The sequence below is a fragment of the Denticeps clupeoides genome, chromosome 1 (assembly GCF_900700375.1).
Source record: "Denticeps clupeoides chromosome 1, fDenClu1.1, whole genome shotgun sequence".
NCBI lineage: Eukaryota > Metazoa > Chordata > Actinopteri > Clupeiformes > Denticipitidae > Denticeps > Denticeps clupeoides.
The window spans coordinates 38,210,586-38,236,187 of NC_041707.1; the positions used below are offsets into that span (position 1 = coordinate 38,210,586).

The following is a 25,602-nucleotide window of genomic DNA, read 5'->3' on the forward strand; positions in this document are numbered from 1 at the left end:
CGGTTAAGAAAGCGCCGTCCCCACACACTGCTCCCCGGGCGCCTGTCATGGCTGCCCACTGCTCACTCAGGGTGATGGGTTAAATGCGGAGGACAAATTTCACTGTGTGCACCGTGTGCTGTGCTGCTGTGTATCACAAGTGACAATCACTTCACTTTAACATTGAACCTTAATATTACTGTTTACACCCAGAATCAAGAGAAGATATTCATTTTTTTAATCATATATTTATTTTGTGCAGTGGGAAGAAAAAGCATGTGAAGCCATTTGAATGCCTTGGTTTTGTGTCACAAATGGAATGTGATTATAATAACACAAAAACTATTATGTTTCATATGTTTATGTAGAACAGCCATAAACAATACCAACATTGGTAGTGAAAACGTTAATGAACTCAAAAAAAGCTAATTGTTATCAGGTGTTAGCATACCTGCTGGCTTGAAAAGAAAATGGATTTGGAGGTGTGACCCAGACCAACTTTGACTGGTTAAATACATTCAAATATTCATAGTTCCACGCAAGAATTCAAGATTCAAAGAACTTTATTAATCCCAGAGGGAAATTGCTCTTGGTTATACAGTTGCTCAGATTAATTAATTAATCTACTGGGAAGGAAGAAAAGTAAAAAAAAAAAAAAAAAAAATGTAAAATACAACAAAACATAACAATAAATAGAAGTAAAATAAAATAGAATAGTAATTAGCTCTGGCACATAATTTAGTTACCTATTGCACTAAAACTTAGTGTAAGTGAAAAGAAGTATTGCACAAGTGTATTATTATCAGATATTGCACTTAGAACATTGAGTTGTGTGAACAAAAGTGTAAAATGTTATTAGTTATTAACCAGGAACTACTGACAGTCTCTGACCTGTAGTAAAAATGCTATAGAGAAGAGTTAAATCATTTTATGGCTGTAGGGAGAAAAGATGTCCTATGGCGCTCCGTAGAACACCTGGTCATAATTAGTCTCTGGCTGAAGTTGCTCCTCTGGCCGGTGAGAAGGATTGTTCAAGATTGTTCGTATTTTGGACAGAATCCTCCTCTTTGCCACGACATCAATAGAGTAATATTCATATGTAGAGAGCTTTCAGGGAAGCTACGATACAGAATTGCGTATTTACAGCTAACACGCCGACTCGGTTCAAAGTAGCTCCGCCTGCGCGAGATCCACGGGATCCTCTGGAAGCCTCTTCTCACCGCTCAGAAATGCTCACAACTTGCACTTCGGGATGTGCTGCATGTGAGAAGCCCTTCCTACATTCTAAACACTGGCCTGGTTTCTCTCCAGTGCCGACCATCTCTAAAATTATTATATTTTTTTTTACAACGCAATGTCTCTTCAGGTTCTTTTCTTTTTTATAGTAAAGCTTTTCATAAAAATACGGTCATGCATTAATTCATAAAATGTCACATGCACGTTTCAGGATCAGAACACTTGAAAGGTCAGCAGGAACGGATTATGGGTCGTGTGGGCCCCTGGGCAAAACGTCAGAATTGTCTGGGATGGCTAGTTGCTACGTCACCATGCCACTTGTGGGTCCAAACTAGTGCGGTGTACCGTGTTGTAAAAGCAGAATGACTAGGCTAATGCCATTACCTCACGTTAATGTTAGCACCAGGTTCCCCATCTCTGTGTATAGAGACAGGCAGCAACGTAGCACAACCAGATCGTACCATAACTAACATTATTTGTTTGAATAGTCCAGAATGTGCTAGTTCGAAACAGAAATGGAAATGTCTATAAAAGTTAATCAAAATGCCATGTACCTGTTATAATCTGCAATTGTTGCTTTGCAGCGTTCCCAAAGAAGACAATTACATCCTCGTAGCTAGCGGGCAGTCATATCATGCGCAGGGTCAGGAACAAATCAATTCAAGGACACCAACAGAATGAAATGGTAAAGTAAGCGAAATCACAAATACTACCCACCACCCGTGCCATATTTAATAAACCAATAACTTAGATAAACGGCAAGTTTGCACGTGGGTTGTCAGAATGTTGCGCTCATGTAGTTGAGAGGTGGCCGGGCGTTAGCTTGCCAGATGCAAGTTGACATGTATAAATCTGACGATGGTATAAGGGGCAACATATAGACCCAACAAGAAATATGATGCGGTCAAAATAATATGTGCTGTGAATTTCTTGCCAACTAGAGCCACGGCGGGCAAATGATAAATGAAATCTATTGTCCTACCTTCAAACTTTGTAGCTACAGTTAATGTTGTCGTTAGCTGTGTGATAGAAAGAGAGAGATGCAATATAAATGTAATGAGCCTTTAAAAAGGCTTTTGGTTGTTAATCTTGTGATAACACAGAGGTATAGAAGACTGTATAGAGAGTACACAGCAAGTTCTCAAGCTGAAGTGTCTGAATGAGGAGTTTTGATACTGGCAGGGGGTTTAATATCTGCAGTGAAAAGTGCTCACAACACCTGATTGGCTGACTGGAGGAAATGGAACAATTTTGCAACAGTCTGAGTGAGAGAGTGGGGGAGGGGCAGCAACCGTCTACTACAGCATGCTGCCTGCTGTTCCAGCATCGAATGAGATAACCATCAGACAGAAGTCAGAAAATATTACAACTTGTCCAGAACTGATCGTGCAGTTTGAATGTCATACAATTCATGCTCTAAATCAAAGCACTTTTGCTAATCATCCCATTTCTTTTCAGCAGCCTGGTTATTGCCATGGGAAAAGATAGGTCTCTCCCCATGATTTACGCATTGCAAGTTCTCCAATGTGAAAAAAACTGTTTGCGTTGCAAATTGTTTTGGGCTAGGGGCCCCATGGGCCCCCTGCAACCCAAGGCCCCCTGGGTAGTGGCCCCGCTGGCCCGGTCCGTAATCCGTCCCTGTCTGACAGAATATCTGCGTATTTTAGATCGGTAGAGACTGTGGTCCCACGATGCCTTTAACATAAGACTATAACATACTGTAGTAGTTTCTTCACTCTGCAGATGATCCAAAATGGACGCAGCTTAAAACAGCAGAAGCACACAAGACTCAAAATTTAGTATTGAACATTACACATCACACATGCGTTCTCATTTCTCATCTACTTTAATTTATTTTTGGTCAAACATGCAATTTATGTTGGCAGAAATATATATGGGAAGTTTCAGCTTATACCAATGACAACTGGGGCCTAGCGGTTAAAATTCACCAGGCTGTCAGTACTGTTAAAGTTAGGTAGACCTTCACGTATTTTGCAATAGTTCTTGTTCTGAATGTTAATATGTTGCTGAGATATAAAACATAGACTTTTTAAGTTGGATTTTTTTCTTGTATTCAGCATTCCTGTCATGGGCACGCATATTTCAAGACTATTACAATCAAACACCTTTATTCAAAATTTTGTCTGAATATCCATTTACAATACATTTATCAGACACCTTTTTCCCCCGACAATCCCACTTTTTAGTACTAACCTACATTCATCTACATTAGAAAATGTATTTAGTCATTTGTCTTTTGGTAAACCACTTTAAGATAATCACCCTTTTGGAGCAACTATTCCAATCCTGACCTCATATTACTGTTTCATAATACCAAGGTGAGTGGATGTGTACAGTTGGTGTGCTCCCCTTCCAGGCTCAGTTACGTCGTGCTCAGCTCATCGATGGGACATCTCCTGTTTCCCCTGGTCCACAGTGAGCATTCCAAGCCCACTGACCTATCCATGTGAATTTCTTTATAATTAACTGAATAACTTCAATAAGCACTTTTTTACCCAGTACTAAGGTTTAACAAATAATGATTTTTTTTGTAAGAAAGTCTTTATACTGGACACTGTTCTCCCAAAAAGTTCTCTGCAGACCAATCAGACAATCTTTTGATGTTTCTGCCCTTGATACAGGAATACAGTGGTTCATCCATCCACCTCATGACTGTCCCCTCTTGGCTCTTCAGGCTATTTGTAGACTTTTTGGCCACCTGTTGATAGTAATGGTTTGAGAGGGAGAGGCCAAAGTTTGGCGGCAGATTGAGGGGGTGTGGGGTAAATTAAGACATAATACATTGAGGACACAGAATTTCCTGCTTTACAGCAGTATGTATAATCTGGTGTCATAAAAAAACTACAACACTGTACACAGTAGAAGTCCAGGATGTTTCCTCTGGTGTAATTTAAAACTTGTTGCATGTGAAAAGCTCTTCCCACACTCTGCACACTGGTAGGGCTTCTCACCAGTATGTATCCTCTGGTGTACTTTAAAACGTGTTGCATGTGAAAAGCTCTTCCCACACTCTGCTCACTGGTAGGGCTTCTCACCAGTATGTATCCTCTGGTGTAATTTAAAACTTGTTGCATGTGAAAAACTCTTCCCACACTCTACACACTGGTAGGGCTTCTCACCAGTGTGTATCCTCTGGTGTACTTTAAGGTATGACAGATTTGAAAAGCTCTTCCCACACTCTACACACTGGTAGGGCTTCTCACCAGTGTGTATCCTCTGGTGTACTTTAAGGTATGACAGATATGAAAAGCTCTTCCCACACTCTACACACTGGTGGGGTTTCATACCTGTATGTGTCGTCTGGTGTCCTTTAAGCTTTGACAGCTGTTTAAAACTCTTCCCACACTCTACACACTGGTAGGGTTTCTCACCAGTATGTATCCTCTGGTGTACTTTAAGGTTTGACAGCTGTTTAAAACTCTTCCCACACTCTACACACTGGTAGGGCTTCTCACTAGTATGTATCCTCTGGTGTAATTTAAAACTTGTTGCATGTGAAAAACTCTTCCCACACTCTACACACTGGTAGGGCTTCTCACCAGTGTGTATCCTCTGGTGTACTTTAAGGTATGACAGATTTGAAAAGCTCTTCCCACACTCTACACACTGGTAGGGCTTCTCACTAGTATGTATCCTCTGGTGTAATTTAAGGTATGACAGATTTGAAAAGCTCTTCCCACACTCTACACACTGGTAGGGCATCTCACCAGCGTGAATCTTCTGGTGTAATTTAAAATTTGTTGCGTGTGAAAGGCTCTTCCCACACTCTACACACTGGAAGGGCTTCTCACCAGTATGTATCCTCTGATGTCTATTAAGGCTTGATAATTGTGAAAAGCCTTTTCCACACTCTACACACTGGTAGGGCTTCTCACCAGTATGAGTCCTCTTGTGAGACTGAAGTTTTTTTATTTGTCTAAAACTTCTGCTACAATGTTTGCATTGGAACGTCTCTGCAGTTGTGTTCTTGGGTCTTTTCTTGATGACATTGGTTCCAGCTGTAGTAAAGGTAAAAACATTTTAAACCATAAAAACACAATCATACAAACTCACCCAGTGTAGCAAGATCCTAAATGTTGACGTAATGTACCAGCATCTTAAAATTATCGTATTTTGAGATATGTGTAAGTGTAAGCATATGCTTACACTTTGTGTCTTTCATACCTGCAACAACACTAAGCAAATAAGTCATATATTACAATATGGGATTTTTGGAATTATTGATATTGATACACAGGGTAAAGTTATCGTATATTTATCATATGTCTGGCAACCCTGGATTCATCTAAAGCAAATATTCCATATTACTAACCATTTTTTATAACTTTTATGATAATTGTATGTATTCTCTATTCAACTTTACTAACAAAACATTTTATATGCACTTGCATTGTCGCCTTTTGCAGAGTGAACTCAAATATTGTGCATTTTGGTGAACCTTTTGCATACTCTGACCTATCACACAGTGAACGCTCTGTGAACTCTCTTGCTGGTGCTTTGGAGCGCATCCAACACCATGATGCACATACGCACAGATGACCGGTAAACTCAAAGAACCTTGATTTTTTTTCATGATTGGCATAATTGGAAAGTTGTTGTTTTTGCTGTTCCAGGTCAAGCCGACCGAATATGGTAGCCACTTGGCATGATATTATATGTGGGATGTCTGCAGAAATGAAATGTTTTTCAGATTTTTCTTTTGGACTAGCTAAATAAAAGCAATAAGTGATAAGTCATATGATGGGATGAGATATGCTATTTAATGTTGTATATAAGATCATGTAGGGGTGAGCAAAGTGCGCTTCACCCACTGGACCATTTGAATTTTTGAATATATTGAAGAATAAAAGGCTCAATGCAGTGTGAAAGATTGTACTTGCACTTGTACTTATTGTGTAATTAAATTCTTTCTGTTTAAGATAATAATGCTCTTAAAACGACAAAATTATAATTTAATAACTATTTTGAGGGACAATTTATTGTCCAACAATGGCAGTTATGGTCACAGGCCCACACCATGTCACTATGCTAATTTAATTTCACTCACCAGAAGAGATGGAGACGTTCTTCTTGTCACTTCCTGTTGGTTCCAGAGTTTTATTGTGGTCCAGTTGTGTAAGAACAACTGATAGCATCTTCAGTGGAACATGTGTGCTCTTCTGGGCTACAGTCCTGGTATCATTGGACGACAGAGACAGACTGGGATCCATAATGGTAGCCTGGGAAGTGGGAAGAGTTTGGCTTATTCACCAACAGCAACAAATAGGGCAGCTGACAAATGTATGCAATTTACTCATATACTTTTCATATTTAAATACAATTGTGGGCCAGAGTTTTAAAAATATATATAAAAATATATATAAATATAGACATAGTGAGAGCATTATAGTAGAAGGCATGAAACACTCTCCTAATTTAGCAGATTAATTAAATCTTTTTTATTATTATTTTATTATCGTGTCTCATGTTCTGGTTAAGATGGCAACGTGACAGTAGCCCCGCCCCCATGTCGGCCAATCAGACCACATCACTTTTATGCTAATTCCAGCATACAGACCGCTCGTCAGACGCACAAAAGCAGGTGAGAACCTGGCCGGCAGGAGCCATTCCTGGTCTTCAAGACTGTTTTGACTGCACTGCCTTGCAAAGTTTAGGGAGGATGCAACCAACAGACACCATCAACTTGGTGGAGTACGCGACATCAGTGAGGAGCTACATCAGCAAATGCACTGATGACTTTACAGTCTCCAAGTCCATCACAACAAGACCAAACCAGAACCTGTGGATGACTGCAGAGGTACGTGAGCTGCTCAAAGCTCCACCTTCAGGAAGGGGGACAAGGTGGCCCTAAGATCAGCGAGGGCCAAACTGTCTCGACCCAAAGCGTGGACACAGGCAGAAAATTCACAGCCACTTCCAGGACATCCAGGCTGTCACAAACCACAGGACTGTGACAGTGACAGTGACCCCTCCCTACCGGATGCACTGAATGACTCCTATGCACGATTCGACAAACAGAACAACGTGACTGCTAGGAAATCGAACCAGTGATCAGGTGCTGTGTCCAACCAAGGCAGACATGAGGAAAACGTGAGGAAAACTCTTCGCAAACTTAACTCACGAAAGGCTGCTAGACCAGACCACATCTCTGGAAGATGCTCAGAGAATGTGCAGACCAGCTGGCAGACGTTCTCACAAACATCTTCAACATCTCACCGGGCACCACCGTGCCTTTCCTATAAGTCTCAAGGCCACCACCATGGCCGTGTGTCAATGACTACCATCCCGTTGCACTTACACCCATCATGATTATGTGCTTCGTGAAACACATGAAGACCCTGCTGCCCTCCACCCTGGACCCACTGCAATCGTCCGAACCGCTCCACGGTTGATACCATCGCCACCACCCTGAATCTGACCCTCACCCACCTGGACAATAAGGACACATACGCACGAATGCAGTTCATAAGACTTCATTTCAGCATTCAACACCATCATTCCTCAGCACATGGTCGCATGTGCTGAGAAGCAGAGCCTGCTGGGCCTGAACACCTCCCTCTCTAACTGGATCTTGGGACTTCATGACTGAGAGACCTCAGTCTCCGTCTGGTCTCATTAGCAAGACCGATGAGTCAGCGTACAGAGAGGCGGTGCCAGGACTGACAGACTGGTGTAAGGTCAACAATCTGTTTCTGAACGTGGACGTGAACGTGGAAAGGTGATGATTGTTGACTTCAGAAGAGAATGCAGGGACCACTCTCCACTGAACATTGACGGTTCTTGTGTGGAGAACACAAAGTTCCTCAGTGTTCATTTAGAGGAGAACCTCTCCTGGAATCTCAACAGCCAAGAAAGCCCAGCAGCATCTGTACATCCTGCGGAGGCTGAGGAAAGCCCATCCACCACCCACCTTCTATAGAGGGACCATTGAGAGCATTCTAACCAGCTGCATCACTGTCTGGTTTGGGAACTTCATTGTATCGAACCGCAAGACCCAGATAGTGAGGACAGCTGAGATCATCAGAGTCTCTCTTCCCTCCATAATAGACATTTAACACACACGCTGCATCAGGAAATCCACCAGCATTGTGAAGGACTCTACACACCCCTCACATGCACTCTTCACCATCCTACCATCCAGAAAAAGGTACCGAAGCATTCGGGCCCTCACTGTTGTCTACATGTTTTTTTGTTAAAAGTTACTCCTGAACTACCCGTGTCCCATGTTTGCACTTTATGTAGTCCAGTTTGTCGGTGTCGCACACATGCACTTTATATCAGTATGTAACTTTGTCTAATCATTGTTGCGCCAGGTTCCGAATAAACGTTATTTCGTTTCACTATGTGCTGATTAACATGTATATAGCTTGTTAGAAGAATTAAGTGATTGTTTGCTTAAAACAAGCAAAATTATCTGCCAATGGGGTAAGAAAACTAATCTTAATGAGATATAATCTTTAACAGAAGTTTTAAGCATCACTTAATTTTCTCATTTTTCTTGTCTAGTAATCTTGATTTAAGATTTTTTAGATTCTGAGTTTTTGTCTCTTAATCTGGCCAACATTACATCATAGGACACCAATTTCAAGTTATATAATATAAAGAGCTGAGGTTCTCAAGCATTAGGACTGAATATATATAGTTTTGGTATTTCTGTTATATTCCCAAGAAGGCATAAACATGGGGACACCCACTTCTCAGAGAACCCCAGTGTTCTTTGCTAAAAGGGGTAGACCATGCTACATTCCCATATTAGATACAAGAATGTACCCACCTACTTTATACATTTCCAACATGTATTGCTATTTATCAATCTAATCTTGAAAAGTCTTCCCCTCCTAGATCTGTTTGAATGCATATGAACCTAAATGACTTATACTTATATCCATAATAAGTATAAGTCATTCGAGTCATTTATTCGAAAATATGATGTGTGGCAGTGAGAGTAGAATGGATATTCTCTTTTCTGTGGGTTGACAAGTCACCGTTTATCAAGAATGGCATCTAATATCTGGAGGAATTCTCCGGCCAGAACTGTTTGCCTTGCGCACTCCCCACATTAACCTCATGGAAGAAAGAAGGACCTCCTTTGTTGGGGCCATAAATATTACAAAATGCCAAAGACGTTGTTCTTTTCAATAAAAATGAATTTAAGCTGTGATTCTCCCGTCATAAAGCTAAAAGCAGCGATGCAAAATGTAGTTTAAAAAAGAGAGACAGACTTACAAGATGTTCGCGTTCTGAGGAACTCGGGTCCGCTTTGGGGTTTTTATTCGGCGCTGGTCCGGTTCACAGCTGTCCGTTTCCGGCGTGGCTGCTGGAAGAAACGTTTTCGGTGGCGACCTTGATAAAAAAAAAACCTGGTGAAAAAAAGAGAAGATGAAAGTAGCTGAAAGCGGTTTAAACAACAGCAACAGCGGCACAAATAGAACAACGAGACGCACTCGCGAGAGGCTGTTCACGAGTGGACTCGGCTCAGTAGACACTGGTCCGGTTCACGGTTTATTCGGCTCTGATTCGGTTGTTCAGACTCAGGAGGCAGAAAAAAATTGTAAATGTAGCTGCCGTCAGAGTAATTATTGAAAAGTAATTTGGCTCAAATTCACTTGAGCTAATGTATGATTTGCATTTTTGGTACAATTTTCGTTTGTTTTTGCTACGGAACAAGTTTTACATTTACGTTGGTAGATTCTCACTGAAGGCATAAAAAATATGAATGAACACATGTGGACATATGTGTGACGGGTTCACCTCCGCAGCACCATTCTACTGGTTCCACGCACACCATTAGACACTTGGACAGCCAGGTGGTTCACGAATTCCCTTTTTTTTTTCTGTAATACATGCAAGGTACAGTGGAGTAGGTGGGAATTAGCCTACGGTTGGTCTGGATAACTCTCTCCATTCAGTGTCCTGAATTGCTTTTTTTTCTTTTACAACTTCATGCAGATACATACAGTGGTTGTAAATGTAATAAAAGGTACAAATAAGCAAAACAAACTAAATAAGGCCTCTCACTTTGGTGATCATATAGTGATGTGAAAAGCACTGAACACTTAAGCATAATGAACTCAAAACTCTTAGCATCTGCATTAATACATTTTATCCGTAGCACCAGGGATAATTCAAGTGAACCCTTTTTCTTAGAATTAAATAAGAAACCACATGAACACAGTGAAACATGAGACTCACCAATACAAATACAAATACATTAACTGAGTGGTGTACTACCAGATTACCACCTAACTAACTAACTTATATGAACGAATCTTAACAGATATAACATAACCCAAAACTTTTGGTAGAACCATATAACATTATAAAAACACAAGAAAATCCAAACGATATTACCTGTAATACATGCAAGGTACAGTGGAGTAGGTGGGAATTAGCCTACGGTTGGTCTGGATAACTCTCTCTGGGTAGCGTGGGTAGAAGAAAATTAGCATGATAATCAAACAAGTAAATCAACCTAAAACTACGGATATACATGTCATGGAATCATCTCAAAATAGTGAGCAAGAATCGCTACCCAAACTGCATGATAAATAATGACTTCTGTGTACTTATAACCCAGTAAAACATAGTTTATGCCAGACCTCTCAAAACGTGACCTACCCATTCAGTGTCCTGAATTGCTTTGAGCAATTTCATGCGATCTCCTACTATACTGTACCTTGATACCACTAGAGGGCGTCATTGCACCATTTAAAATAATTTAACCACATACTACTCTGTTACATATGTACTTAACAAAAAAAGGTGAAATAACTGATTTTTTTTTTATATTCTAGTTTCTTTGCTCTGATTCCTGCTTTGCACACTCTTGGCATTCTCTCGATGAGCTTCAAGAGGTCGTCACCTGAAATGCTTCTCCAACAGTCTTGAAGGAGTTCCCTGAGGTGTTTAGCACTTATTGGTCCAGCTCACCCCAAACCATCTGGATTGGGTTCAGGTCCGGTGACTGTGGAGGCCAGGTCTCCACTCTTTGTTAAGTATGTCAGGTTCCTGGCATGACCTGCCTGTCACAACAGGGGACATCCTGCCACCTTAGAAGATCCACGAGAACCAGGAAATGTAATCTGTCCCACAGACCATTATCACCAAATAGTCATGAGGGGGTGAGATCTCTCCCACAGACTTCTCACCCCGAGAATGGCCAGAAAGCCCCACTCATTTCTGGGGGATGCAGAAGCATTCTTTGGGTTTTTGATTTGAGTACAATATATATGGATGTATAATGACAATACATGCGTGTTTAGTTTCATTCTCATTGGCTTAATGTCCCCTGTCACATAAATTAAACGAATCTAAGATGTAACTTAGATATATTTTAGTGCTAAACCCAAACCTGCTACGGGAAGGAGATGTTTTTTACACACTAGGCAGTAAAAGACAGAACCCCAAACTATAGCAACATCAAAGGTCTCCAACACTTGTGGGGGTTGTCTTGTTATCCCCAGAAGTGATCCAGATCGAGAATACAAAAGGGAAGGTAATGTGCCACTCAGGCAAGTTATTTACATCCTGCCCCTGGTGTGATCAGCCTGTCAGCCGGTGCAAATCTGCATGGTAGAAAGTTATTTTATTAATTATACTTGATTTGTTAACTTTCCACTGTTTTGCTGATCAAGACTCAATAAGACACAGAGTCAAATTTAAAAAAAGTCTTTAGTTCCTCCTAACCTTTTTAAATTATCCAGTCCATACTGTCCTCTTCATCCCAACTACCCGTTTAAGTGAATATTCATGGTACAAGTAGTCGTATCACATAAGTGTGGTAGTAGCCTAGTGGGTAACACAGTCGCCTATGAACCAGAAGACCCAGGTTCAAATCCCATTGTGTCCCTGAGCAAGACACTTAACCCAGAGTTGCTCCAGGGGGGGACTGTCCCTGTAACTACTGATTGTAAGTCGCTCTGGATAAGGGCATCTAGTAAATGGAAATGATATACTTTATGTCAAAATGATTGATGACCTGTCATTCTCCCCCCCTGTTCTCACACACACACACACAGACTACCCTCTGTTTTTCTACAAAAGGTTTTTAAGGTACAGCATACATACCAATAGTCTTCTGTTTATCAACAAATATAGTTATGAACATGAACAAACATTTCAATGTTCTTTTCAGAAAAAATTCTACATTTATTAACAATGCTCATTTCCTCTGAAACTTTCCCATCTTCTCCCCCCTCCCCCCACCTCATTTGGAACATGGTCTCCGCCACACATGTTAGCAGATAATTAATTACTAATTAGTGCTCAATTGAAACTGATGTTCACTGTTTTATGACATGGTTTATAACCCCCATCTCGCTGTCACAGGACATCCCCTGTTCAGACACACAGACTATCTTTTAAAACAGACACAGCAGTATCTTTTGGAAAAATGGGTATTCTATTCTTCAAGGTTTCTGTTGTAAAGATTATTTATGTAGGATGCCAGTTTAGTTTAATGTACAAATTGTGTCATTATTTTGCTAGGTTCACACCACTCATTTACACCGAACTCGCTGGGAACGTGGTGGAATACCGGCAACGTTACACTGTTCTCAAAAACATCCAGTTATCAGTCACGCACGTTTACTAGCGGATGTGATATAATTGTTTGATGTCATTTCTTTTATTCGGTATATCTTATTGAGACTGAGGAATAACAATTACATGTCGCCTAGTGAAAGTATGAAACTTACCTGTCAGTTTTATGATCTTAAATGTACTTCTGTATAAAATGTGTTTGTGAAACGCTTTAAATTTTAAGCTGTGAAGAGGCGGAGTTTGAAAGGACAATAAGAAAATCCTCCTGCAGTAGCGGCATTTGCCACATAGCAACAATTTACACCAAGGTCTGTGAATCAGGACTAGTATTAGAAATTGACTGTAAAATCTCATGGTTGAAAATTGTATATATGGAGGACAGAGGTTATATAGCATGTTTGAAAATCAAAGATAAATTATGGGTATGGCATCAATATTATCTTGTCTGAACAAAAAATGTATTATTGAATGAAAAAGAGTAACATAACAGCTTCAGCCACTATATAATGGATAGAAGGCAGCTATTTTACATTTACAGCATTTATCAGACGCCCTTATCCAGAGCGACTTACAATCAGTAGTTACAGGGACAGTCCCCCCCTGGAGACACTCAGGGTTAAGTGTCTTGCTCAGGGACACAATGGTAGTAAGTGGGATTTGAACCTGGGTCTTCTGGTTCGTAGGTGAGTGTGTTACCCACTAGGCTACTACCCCCCTATTCGTTTGGTTGGTAAAGATTGGTTGGGCATGACCTCCGTCTACAGGCAGAAGAGGGAATGTAACATGGGGCAGTGGTTGGTTTAATGGGTAAGAAAACGAAGTCATAATTGGAAGGGTGCCGGTTTGAATCCCAAACCACTGAGCCATTGAGCAAAGTACCATCCTGCACACTGCTCCCCGGGCACCGTTCATGACTGCTCACTATGGTGATGGGTAGTTGGTTTTGCTTTGGTGCTGTGACCTTCTGTACCCTTTGAATAACTAAAAGTTCACTGTGGTACTGCAGGGCACAACCATTCGGTTTTTTTATATGTCAAAAGCAGACATACTTTGATGGGTTTGATGGGACCACATGTTTTGATACCTGAGAACTTGTTACCTGTGATTAAACATACATAGTGGTAGTTATATACTGAACTGAAATTGAAAAATGTTATTCTGATTTGTTTGAGGATGAAATGATTTTGGAGTATTATTTAAACAAACGGATGAATAAATAACTTATCAGATTTGGAGTGAAAGGAGCAGACTGAAAATATCATGTCACATCATAAAAGGAGACAAGCCAAGAATATAATATAATAACACTATACTAACAAAATATGATGTTTTAGGTCTTTAATTAGAACATCCACAGACAATAATAACATTGCTATTGAAAGAGTGAGTGAACTCAAACAAAGTTAATTATCAGGTTTGAATTTGGAGGTGTGACCCAGACCAACTTTAATTAAATACGTACAAACTTCAGTTAGCGCCACACAAGAGGAATATTCTTATGGCAGACATGCCAGAGAGAGCTTACAGAGGGGCTACGATCAAGAACCACATGAAGCTGGAAAGAGTTACAACTTAATTTCAAAAACCTTAGAAGTTCACCAGTCTACAGTTAAGCAAACAATCTACAAATGGAGAATTTTTAACTGTAACGTCAAAAGATTTTAAGGCATCACTGGAACTGGCTAACATATGTACGAAATCCTGTGGTTTAGGCTTTCTAAATAAAGACTCATGTGCTCGAATCAAATCAATAAACTAATAAAAAGAGTGAAACTCATTCAGTGTGAGTGACAGGAGAGATGATGAGTGGTGCTGCGTTTTTACCTCCTTCATTAAGACCAGGGCAAAACAGTGGATGGAGTTTCTCAGAGAAGGTCTGACCAGTAAAAGAGTAAATATGAGAGCTGTTCTCCACATCATAAAAGGAGACCAGACCCTCCTCATAATCCACAAACACCCCCACCTTCTGGGCCTTCTTACTCAGACAGAGGGGGACTGAAGGACTTGCACACGCTGTATACACATTTCCGTTCCTCAGACACACAGTCCAGTATCCATTCGTAGGAGACATTGTAATCTTCCCTTTCCTGTTAATCGACTCTGTAACCACTCCTAAAGTCCACCCAGACTTCCCCCCGACCTCCACCTCATAGTAAAATCTCCCTGAGGAGAAACCCTCCTTTCCCAGGACGCAGACACACGGATAAAACCTCTCTGGTTTATTAGGGAGATTCTGTCGTTTGTCTCCATGTGTCACTTGTTTCCCATCAGCAGACAGGATGAGTTTGGTTTCAGCTGAATCAGGATCCAGAGTCACGTCCACTGTAGTGAATGAAGAGAATTAAGATTAAAGTGGGAATAGGTATTTACTGGCTGTAACTTTGACAAACTGCAGGTTTTATTGAAGTACAAATCTATAAATAAGTAAAATACCTGCATGTATTTGCACCACTTTCAGTTCTGGGGAAAAATAAGCATGTTGTCAAACCACGGAAACAATATTGGTAATATTATTCAATCATAATTCAATTTCTGCCTCCATGATTATTACTCACGTGCTTCACCAAGTTTCTCCATTTCCTTGTTGAATAGTTGATTCAGCTCTGACACGGCTCTCCTCAGAGTCTTCATCCTCGCCTCACACACCTTCACTGTCCACAGCTCAGGATCAGTTCTGACATCAGCCCAGTTCTTGGTGTGTGGAGGGCTGCACAGTGTTGGGTAAATCTACAGTAGAGCAGGAGAGAGGAGAAACCCCTCAGCATGGGGAGTGTTGTCCTGTGATGTAGCAGAGAGAGAGATGCTGACCTGTAGGAGGTGGAGGTGATCCTCAGTGTGTGAGATCTTCTCCAGCTCACTGTTCCTCCTCTGGAGCGCAGTGATCTCTTTCTGCAGATCTTTAATCAGCCCTTCAGCCTGCCTCTCTGCAGCTCTCTGCTCATCCTTCATCACATCCACCAGATCATCCTGGCTTGTCTCAATGGAGCACAGCAGAGAATTGAAGACCTTCACACTGGTTGAGATCTCCTCCTTTGTGCTTTTCTAGGTGGAAGATCGGGCACAATTACTTGTTAACATTTTGCTTGTTTTTATCTGTTTTATGTCTGAGACTTGACATGATGTGGCTATTGTATAAAGTGATAGAATCATAATACTTAATACATAATATCTAAACACCATTTCCTGAATCACTCAGCCAAACTGAAGAATTTATGTACATTGATTACAGAACATTCTACCCGCACAGACATAAGTTATATTCCATCTTGTAGGTTTTCCATACTGGTAATTCAGGTAACATGGACAGATGGCACCACATAACAGCTTGCCTTTGATTCTGAATTGCATTTTAAGGAAGGACAGTAAAACAGTTCATTTTTTTTTCTCCAGAAAAAAAGGTTTAGTGCTCACCTTCCTAATCGCTACAGCATTTTTAATATCCTGAATTTTTCTGCGTCTCTCCTGGATCATCTCCTGAAACTCTGTCTGTGTCTTCATCAGATAAAACTATGGACAGAGGTGTTCACACATCACATAATAATCATCATACATGCATCATTACTTACTGTGTTTTGTTACTTTACATATATGTCCTCCATTAAGTATTAATATGACTTAATTTTTAAAGAGTACCAGTCTCACGTCTCACCTTCTTCTCTCCACACTCCTCCTCTATAGGAACAGTATTGTGACCTTTGTGGTCTCCTTCAGTACAGAACTGACACACACACATCTGGTCATCTTTACAGAAGAACTGAAGGGGACTCTCGTGTTTTACACATGTGTTCTCCACAGGGTCCATCCGGTTGTGTTTCTTCTTTTTGGTCACCATTTGAAGCTTGAGGCGAGTTTTAAAGAAGGAAACTACGCCACCCAGACAGGATTTAATGGCCTGATCAGTGCAGGGGTCACATGACACGGCAGCTTTGGAGTGAAGTTCTGTAACGCTGCTGAGATTCTCAGGTGCCAACTTCCTGAACCGAGCAACTAACTCAGATATAAAAGTGTTGACACAAAGATTAGGTCTTTCATGGTAAATTTCTTTACACACAGGACACTGGGTTTTACTACAGTTATCCCAGTACTCCTTTATACAGCCCATGCAGAAGTTGTGTCCACATGGAGTAGAGACTGGATCAGTGAACACGTCAAGACAGATGGAGCACCGGAGCTGCTCTTCAGACAGGAAACTGCTGGAGGAAGCCATGTCTGCAGTCAAAAAAGAAAATATTAAATGTAATTGAGCTACAGGAGAATGTAAAAGTTAATGTAATATATATATTTTAATTATACTCTGGCATTTACTACTTGGCACAGGAGCAAGTTACAATACATAAAGTATATTCAATATCTATCACCCACACATATTTCATAGTATCCATGTGTTGATTTATTCTGTACACAATTGGCAGTGGTAGCCTAGCCTAGGCATTCGAATCCCGAACGCCAACACACTGCTCCCCGGGCGCCTTTTAAAGGCTGCCCACTGCTCACCAGGTGTGATGGTTAAAAGCAGAGGACCCATTTCGTTGTGTGCATAGTATGCTGTGCTGTGTTTCACAATGACAATCACTTAAAAGAGAGGAGAAATTACACCAAGGCCACTACAACTCCACTCAGCAACGTGCAAATTTCATATTAACAATTATTTGAGGGAAAAAAAAAAATGTGTCAATGTCATTACTTAAACCTTCATGAAGTGGTAAGACAAAAGAACCAACCTAAAACAGGTGATCGTATACTCAGTCCCTCCAGGAATTTGTGATGATGTGATTGCAAAAATTAACGTGTTAATTACATTCGTGTTGCTGAACATGCAAACATTTCCACCAAGGATCATGCACAACAGTTTCCAAGAGTTCTGCACGAAAGTGGGGGTTATGTGTCCCTTTTCCTTCTAATGGCTGCTGTGGCTAGGTTGTGAGACACATGTGCTGCACCCAAGTGTATACCATTCTGATAGGTATGCTGATTTATCATAACACCCTGACCACTCGTCACAAAAACCCACCCACATATCACATATCGCCAAAACAGGTAGTTATAATATAACCTGACAGAGTGCGTCTATTTTTCCGACACAGCTTTTACAGGCTTTTGGGTAGCGGGTTATCATTCCGGGCTCAAAAATTAGCATGCGTTGAAATTTATTTTCTGTAAAGTGGTGAGACGGTTGAGTCAAAATTCAAGATTTCCTTCCCTTATTGTATTCGATGTAATGTGACAATAAATAGTGTCAAGAAGTTTTGAATTGAACTGAATTAATTTAAGGCTGCTTAATTAGATATATATAAGTATAAATAATTATACGTTATGATCTTCTGGAGCTTTGCTTCAGGAATTTCCCTTTAACCGGATAGTGGTGTAGAGTAAAAAAAAAAAAAAAAAATTTCCCCAAGATTAAAACTCGAAAACAAAAGGAACCACAGGAATACGCGCCTGTACGCAGTTACTCACACGAGGAGAAGGGCTCCACTGTAGTAAAAAGTAATAGTAGGTGTGAGTAACCTGTATTACGGTCTGATTTAAAGCGCCACAACGAGTGCGAGAGCGTCGTTAATGAATAGCCGCTTTAAATGTGACCAATAAAAGTCAACGTTGGCCAACACAATCACTGCACTAAATAATATAACACGCAATGGCGCTGTTCTAGCGTTGTTTGCGAGGTTTTAAACGTGAAATCGCTTGCAGAGTTGTTGTACGTGGTCTCCCATGGCAACGCACGAATCCGCGTCAGCTCGAGCATGCGCATTGCGCGGCTCGTCGGCTGCCGATGACGTCTACTTCCGCCTTACTTAAGCTTACAAACGGGCTGACTTCATAAATAAAAATCATTAACTTATTCTCTTCACAGAGAGAGAGCACATAAACGCAATTTTAAATACACACAAACAAATAGTTTTCAATATGCCATACAACATAGATGAAACAGGCAGGCCATAATATCCCGACACGCCAATAAACATGTTCAGAGTTAACACATACCCGTCTCAGTATCAACGGTGCAGGCCAGGAATTAAGCCTTGAATACTCCGGTGTCGCGTATTACGGAGTGGGACATTCAAAGTAGCTCTACAGAAACGCTCTGCCACTGGTTGACAATGAAAATAAGTAATTCAGGCAACGCAGACCGTACCTGAAGACGGAAACCAGCCGTCAAAGGCCGTGCGGCCCAGCGTCGATCCAAAATATCGATTCCAGCACGCTCGACAACTTTCAGCCTCACGTCGCAACCGCTAGTTAACTTGTCGCTAGAAGTGCTGGTCCTCGCACGTCAACGTGAGCGCTTGTCCGAGTGCAGCCGTGACCCCGCCCCCCCGGAAGTTGTGCTGTCACGTGACAAAACAAACGAGCGTTCAGACGGAGGCGCGAGGACAAGAGTAATAGGTTTTGGCGTATGTGCGTAACGTTTCAGATCTTGAAAAATGGGAGCAAAAACAAGTGTTTGTTCAGTGTAGTGCAAGTACCAAGTAGAACAGACAAAAACAACATATTGTGTGAATGTGAGATTTTCTTTCAGTCAAACCCATTTCATAATTAAAACTATGTAATCTTATTATTATATTATTGTTACCTTATTTACATTTACAGCATTTATCAGAAGCCCTTATCCAGAGCGACTACCACCCACCTCAAGAATACACTAGAAGACTCTCTGATTTGTTCTTTGACCATGTATTCGTCCAAAGAGCACTTCGTAATTTTCTCCCAGCCATCTGTTCACCCATTAGAAGTATCCTGAAATCTAATGTTCTGCTATTGCATATAGAGGAAGGCACCTCATCTGTGCGACTAGACGGCAGATACAAAAAACAGAACGCGATTAAACCAGAGGAAATAATGTCTCATCTAGTTTTCGTCTTGTGAATCGTATTTAGTCTTGTTTTAATGCGTCAACAATTTTACATGATATATTTCATTATAGTTGTCGTCACATGACCAAGATTTACATCTCGACTTTATCACGTCAAAAAGGTTCGTTGACGGACTTCATAAATTTCATTGACGAAATCAACACTAGTAAGAACATGTCAGGTCAATGGTATACAACACAGTAGAGCCTTGCAGAGCAATGCAGTGCTTAGAAGTGATCATAAGACAGAAAGGAATGAACTGAAAACCCATAAAAGCAGGATTTTATTTTTAAATGAAGACACAAATGATACAAAGATCTAGGAACGTGTCATGAAGCAAAGATGAGTTGTCTCTTCAGAAATGCAAATGTTATTTACTTTATTCTATCATTATCAAGGGATCTTTTGCTCACCTGGTGATAGTCCTGGTTACTCCAGTATGTACCATCTGGTGACTTTAAAGGTGTGATGCTTGTAAAATGTCCTACCACATTCTACACAGTAGAAGAGCTCCTGTCCAGCATGTAGTTCAAGGTTTAGTGCCTGTCTTTTCCCACACTGGACACACATGGCTTCTCTCCTGTATGATGTATCCTCACGTGAGTATTCCGATTTGATACCTGTGAAAAGCTCTTCCCACACTCTACACACTGGTAGGGCTTCTCACCAGTATGTTTCCTCTGGTGTACTTTAAGGTCTGTTGAACAGAAAAAGCTCTTCCCACACTCTCCACACCGGTAGGGCTTCTCTCCAGTATGTATCCTCTGGTGTCCTTTAAGGTTTGATGAACACGAAAAACCCTTACCACACTTTACACACACATACGGCTTCTCACCAGCATGTATCCTCTCGTGTGCTTTAAAGTGTGTTGCATGTGAAAAATTCTTCCCATACTCTACACACTGGTAGGGCTTCTCACCAGTATGTGTCCTCTGGTGACCGTTAAGGTGTGATCGTTGTGAAAAACTCTTCCCACAATCCACACACTTGTAGGGCTTCTCACCAGTATGTGTCCTCTGGTGTACTTTAAAGGACAGTGCATGTGAAAAACTGCTACCGCACTCTACACACACATACGGCTTCTCACCAGTATGTACCCTCATGTGGATATTCAAATGTGATGCCCGTGAAAAACTCTTCCCACACGCTACACACTGGTAGGGCTTCTCACCAATATGCATCCTCAGGTGTCCTTTAAGGTGTGATCGTTGTGAAAAACTCTTCCCACAATCCACACACTTGTAGGGCTTCTCACCAGTATGTGTCCTCTGGTGTACTTTAAAGGACAGTGCATGTGAAAAACTGCTACCGCACTCTACACACACATACGGCTTCTCTCCTGTATGTACCCTCATGTGAATATTCAAATGTGATGTTCGTGAAAAACTCTTCCCACACGCTACACACTGGAAGGGCTTCTCACCAGTGTGTATCCTCTGGTGTTCGTTAAAGTTTGTTGCTCTTAAAAAACTCTTCCCACACTCTACACACTGGTAGGGCTTCTTTTCAGTATGTATCCTCAGGTGCGAATGAGGTTTTTCTATTTGTCTAAAACTCTCGCTAAAATGTTTGCATTGGAACGTCTCTGCAGTTGTGTTCTTGGGTCTTCCCTTGATTACTTTGGTTCCAGCTGTAGTAAAGATAAAACATTTAAACCATAAAAACACAATCATACAGATAAGCAACAACAACATTTATTTCATATATAGCCCATAATCACATCCAGTATGTCTCAATGGACTTTGACAAGGCCTACACTTGACACCCCCCATACTTGAGAAATAAGCCTGAAGCATATTTTTGAAATGAATACATTGAACAATGTAATCCCTTCCTACTTGCTTAAAGAGAAATAATTTCACAAGTGCATCAGGGCAGTCACCAACTTTTACTGTTTTCTTATTAAACTTCTTTTTCTTATTAAAGTGCTTATATAAAATTATATTTGAAACTACAACGTGCTCAAAAACATTGTGCTCGTTGAAGTATACTGAAATTAAGTATAACTGCATTTTAGATTTGCCAATATTAAGAATAAAAGGTGTAGTTGCACTTATTTCTACATCATTATTTCTAATGATAATATACAAATATACACATTTTTACAAAATGATTTCCATGACTTTTCAATTACTCTAATTACTCAATTACTCAATTACTTTTCATGCCCATATGTTTCTGTGCAAATTTGAAGGGAAAAAAATAAACTGGTAAAATTGACCAAATTTAACATCTTCATCAAAGTTTGCGGAAACCTGATCCAGAGTAAAATGGGCCTTCATTAGATTCGGGCGTAGAATATGGAAGCAATGCATGCAGTACCACATGATGTGGTTCAGTACGTAAAGACAGCAAAACTACTACAGACCTGTGCTAGTAGTAAGCGTTGTAGTTGTAAACATTTCTCGCACAGTCTTACGGGAACTATGTACTTCGTTATACATCAGTCAGTCAGATTTCAATGACTTTTTCCATAACTTTATATGTTTATTTCATATTCCATTTTTAATGACCTGAATATAATAATGGTCTTCGAATTACTGAATTATAATTTAATCACTATTTTGGGGAACAATTTATTGTCCAACAATGGTAGCTATGGTGACTGTGAAGTGAAAATGAAGTGATTGTCATTGTGATAAGAGAGCACAGCACATGGTGACACAACGAAATGTGTCCTCTGCTTTTAATCCATCACCCTTGGTGAGCAGTGGGCAGCCATGACAGGCGCCCGGGGAGCAGTGTGTGGGGACGGTGCTTTGCTCAGTGCCACCTCAGTGGAACCTTGGCGGATCGGGATTCGAACCAGCAACCTTCTGATTGCGGGGCCGCTTCCTTAACCGCTAGGCCCACACCATGTCATGATGCTAATTTTACTTCACTCACCAGAAGAGATGGAGACGTTCTTCTCGTCACTTCCTGTTGGTTTCAGTGTCTTATCGTGGTCCAATTGTGTAAGAACAACTGGTAATATCTTCAGTGGAACATGTGTGTAGTTCTGGGCTACCTTTATGGTCTCAGTGGAACACAGAGACGGAATGGGATCCATCCTGGGAGCCTGGGACAAAGTGGGAAGAGTTTGTCTTTAATCACCAACAGCAAAAGTTAGGGCAGCTGGTAGTTGTATGCAATTTACTCATAGACTTTTCATATTTAAATTGCGGGCCAGAGTTAAAAAAAAAAAAAGGCCTTAACAAAATATAGGCATAGTGAGAGCACTAAAAGTGAAAGGTAGCAAAAAACGTTCTGAATTGTTATTTAGCAGAGTATTTACACCCATTTTAAAACTATGCCACGCATGTCAATGCTGAAAGACATCAGACAAAAGCTGAAGACTCAAACCATTTGTATACCGGACACGCATTTCAAAGTGCATAAAGGGGAAGGAAAATGTATCGATGATCAGTCAAAAATGTGGCTTGGTGTTCTTTTCAACAAAATATATTTGCACTGTGACTCTCTCATTAAAAGGCATTAACAGCATTTATCAGACACCCTTACAATCAGTAGTGACAGGGACAGTCCCCCTGGAGACACTCAGGGTGAAGTGTCTTGCTCAGGGACACAATGGTAGTAAGAGGTAGTAAGCAGCGTCTGGCCACACTTTCTGAAGAACGCGGGTTAGTGAACGGCGCTCCAGTTCAGGGTTTATTCAGCTCTGGTTCTGTTCACTATTGTTACACGTTTGGTTGCGATACGAAACCGGATGTCGGAGCTTGTTTACTTTGCGCAGCATCTGAAAAGTGAAGTGATTGTCATTGTCAAACACTGCAGCACAGCACACGGTGACACGGTGGAATGTGTCCTCCGTATTTAACCATCACCCTTGGTGAACTGTGGGCACCATGACAGGCGCCCGGGGAGCAGCGTGTGGGGACGGTGCTTTGCTCGGTGGCACCTCAGTGGCACCTGGGCAGTTCGGGATTCGAACCGGCAACCTTCTGATTACGGGTATGTAATCAGTGTATGTGTATGTGCAGCCGTAGCACGCACATCTTGCGGCTGCTGAGTGGCGACGTTGATAACAACCTGGTAAAGCAGAAGGTCGCGGAAAGAGCTTTAAACACCAGGAAGATCAGCACGAACAGAAAGAGGAGACGCACTCACGACAACACCGTCAACATGGACTCGGGTAGGTGAACTCTCGTCCAGTTCGAAGTTTATTCCACGTAGAAACGACGAGCCAGACAACACTGAGGATCCCGCAGCACAACGTTACGGAACAGGAAGAAGAACCTTGCTGACGAGCCGCGACCTTAGATGTAAACACCATGGAGACACGCACTAGATGCCGCGTCATCGGGGCGTCTGTCGGAGCGAATGCGTCAACAGAGCCGCCATCTTGGGAGGGGTTGACGCTCCTTTTAAATGAATGAACGTCCATCAGGGCCAAGGTGGAATACAGAATTAAAGAACCATAAACTGGCAAATTTGAGAAGTGACTTTTATTGTCTTTGTTCGTTTGAAATGTCCGACATGTATTTTTGATAGAGAAGCGTTTTTTTAATTATGTAATCTGCATATAGTTTTAAGTAAACTTCAACTTCTCTCCTGCTACGTGCAGATCAAACAAACAACAATCACCACAAAAAGGCCAGCAATGTTATCTGAAAGATCCTGGAAATCTGATTGATAAACCCTGCAGCATTACCACATACATTTATACTTTTATCCAAAGCAACAGACACTTCTATGGATTTGTAGGGAACTATAGACCATGAACTGTACACAATACATTATTCAGACAAGGAAAATACTTCATGTGGCAAGCAGTCATTGTGATGCAAAGAGAGTAGACGCCCCACTCATTTTGATCAAGATCTCTTTTCATTTGCACAAAAGCTAACAGATGGAGCCATTAGACAACACCTACTACTCAAGCTCTACTAGAGGTAGGAACCCAGCAGTTCTTATTTCCGGTCCTGCACATTTCTCCCACGGTGTCCCACTTCCCACACACACAAACTAAATGTAAATTCCCCTTATTTACATACACCAACCCACATAAAGCACATTCACATAGAGCAACAGTCAACTATTTACAATACTCATGCATGCGCATCTCTTTTAGTTCACATGCTGCTCGCAAGGCATGCTGGTCTCATACCCTTGGCCAACCTCCGCCGCCACAACGTCCACACAGTAATCCAGCAGGTGGCGGGGAGGTCTCCGCCACGGCCGAGTCACACTCATGTCCTGCTGTGCCCCACTCCTTCAGAATAGGTCTGAGGTGGCAGTAATGGCTATCAACAGCTTGTTGATGGTGGAAATAGTTGTGAGTTCTAGTTCAATGGTGCAGCAGTGAGGGATTCCTTGTACTGCTGGAGATTAATAGATAATCCACGTTTTGTGTGTAATTTTTTCAAATCACCTTTTATGGGTTTTCATTTTGTGTAGTTCCAGTGCTGAGAGGGTGAAACTGACTTTTTTTTCTGGTGGGGCCAAGTTGATCAAGGCAGAAGGAGAGTGTATCGTTGTAGTATGTTACCAGGTCAAAGCCAAACATGGAGTAGCACTATCCTACCTCACAGCCATTATTACACCTCGCACTGCACCTCGACCAGCCTCCAGTACTGGTCCCTCCATCACTAAAGTTAAACGGAAGACACTCATCTAGACTCTTCTCCGTCTTGGCCCCTTGGTGGTGGAATGAACTTCCCCTGGAGGTCAGAACAGCTCAGTCACTGAGCACTTTCAAATGGCGGCTCAAGACCTTCCTCTTTAGAGAATATTTAGATGAACTTGTAACCTTCTTCTTGTCTGAATTATGTATAGAAACTACAACATAGTGAATAAAAAGATTGTATTCATAGTTGGGGGTCCTAATGAACCAGAACTGATCACTTCATCGATGGTAACATGGAAGCACGTTGTAAGTCGCTCTGGATAACGACATCTGCCAAATGCCTTAAATGTAAACTAATGCAGAGTACTGGTTAATAGATCTGTGAAAGTAGATGAAGACACTGAT

At 41.2% G+C, this 25,602-nt stretch overlaps 2 protein-coding genes and 1 pseudogene across 5 annotated transcripts; all 3 read right to left on the bottom strand.

Moving 5' to 3' along the window:
* Window positions 1–4,077: 4,077 nt before the first annotated feature.
* On the bottom strand, window positions 4,078–9,575 carry LOC114785945 (zinc finger protein 664-like; annotated as a pseudogene).
* A 4,525-nt stretch (window positions 9,576–14,100) lies between these two features.
* LOC114799117 (E3 ubiquitin-protein ligase TRIM39-like) lies at window positions 14,101–19,080 on the bottom strand. 4 transcript variants are annotated; one of them, XM_028995360.1, is made up of 7 exons: window positions 18,914–19,080; window positions 16,427–16,986; window positions 16,189–16,284; window positions 15,586–15,819; window positions 15,333–15,504; window positions 15,211–15,237; window positions 14,101–15,099 (listed from the first exon to the last, which is right to left on the bottom strand). In XM_028995360.1, exons 2-7 carry the CDS (start codon window positions 16,982–16,984, stop codon window positions 14,552–14,554), a joined length of 1,635 nt encoding a protein of 544 aa, XP_028851193.1. In that variant the 5' UTR covers window positions 16,985–16,986; window positions 18,914–19,080; the 3' UTR covers window positions 14,101–14,551. The 4 variants fall into 4 exon arrangements, with proteins under 4 accessions (XP_028851193.1, XP_028851213.1, XP_028851222.1 ...); XM_028995380.1 differs by lacking the exon at window positions 18,914–19,080 and adding an exon at window positions 18,763–18,871; XM_028995389.1 differs by lacking the exon at window positions 18,914–19,080 and adding an exon at window positions 18,235–18,671.
* Window positions 19,081–19,901: 821 nt separating this feature from the next.
* LOC114799234 (zinc finger protein 664-like) lies at window positions 19,902–23,886 on the bottom strand. Its single transcript, XM_028995699.1, has 3 exons — window positions 23,735–23,886; window positions 22,518–22,689; window positions 19,902–21,261 (listed from the first exon to the last, which is right to left on the bottom strand). Exons 2-3 carry the CDS (start codon window positions 22,678–22,680, stop codon window positions 20,168–20,170), a joined length of 1,257 nt encoding a protein of 418 aa, XP_028851532.1. The 5' UTR covers window positions 22,681–22,689; window positions 23,735–23,886; the 3' UTR covers window positions 19,902–20,167.
* Window positions 23,887–25,602: the final 1,716 nt, after the last annotated feature.

What these genes read in the sequence shown, in the direction of transcription:
- LOC114799117 (XM_028995360.1), bottom strand. Translation starts at nt 16,984, where the DNA reads ATGGCTTCCTCCAGCAGTTTCCTGTCTGAAGAGCAGCTCCGGTGCTCC. An exon ending in GGAGAAACTTGGTGAAGCAC is followed by an intron (nt 15,238 to 15,332) that starts GTGAGTAATAAT and finishes ATTTTTCCCCAG; the next exon opens with AACTGAAAGTGGTGCAAATA. An exon ending in AGTGGTGCAAATACATGCAG is followed by an intron (nt 15,100 to 15,210) that starts GTATTTTACTTA and finishes CATTCACTACAG; the next exon opens with TGGACGTGACTCTGGATCCT.
- LOC114799234 (XM_028995699.1), bottom strand. Translation starts at nt 22,680, where the DNA reads ATGGATCCCATTCCGTCTCTGTGTTCCACTGAGACCATAAAGGTAGCC. An exon ending in GAACGTCTCCATCTCTTCTG is followed by an intron (nt 21,262 to 22,517) that starts GTGAGTGAAGTA and finishes TCTTTACTACAG; the next exon opens with CTGGAACCAAAGTAATCAAG.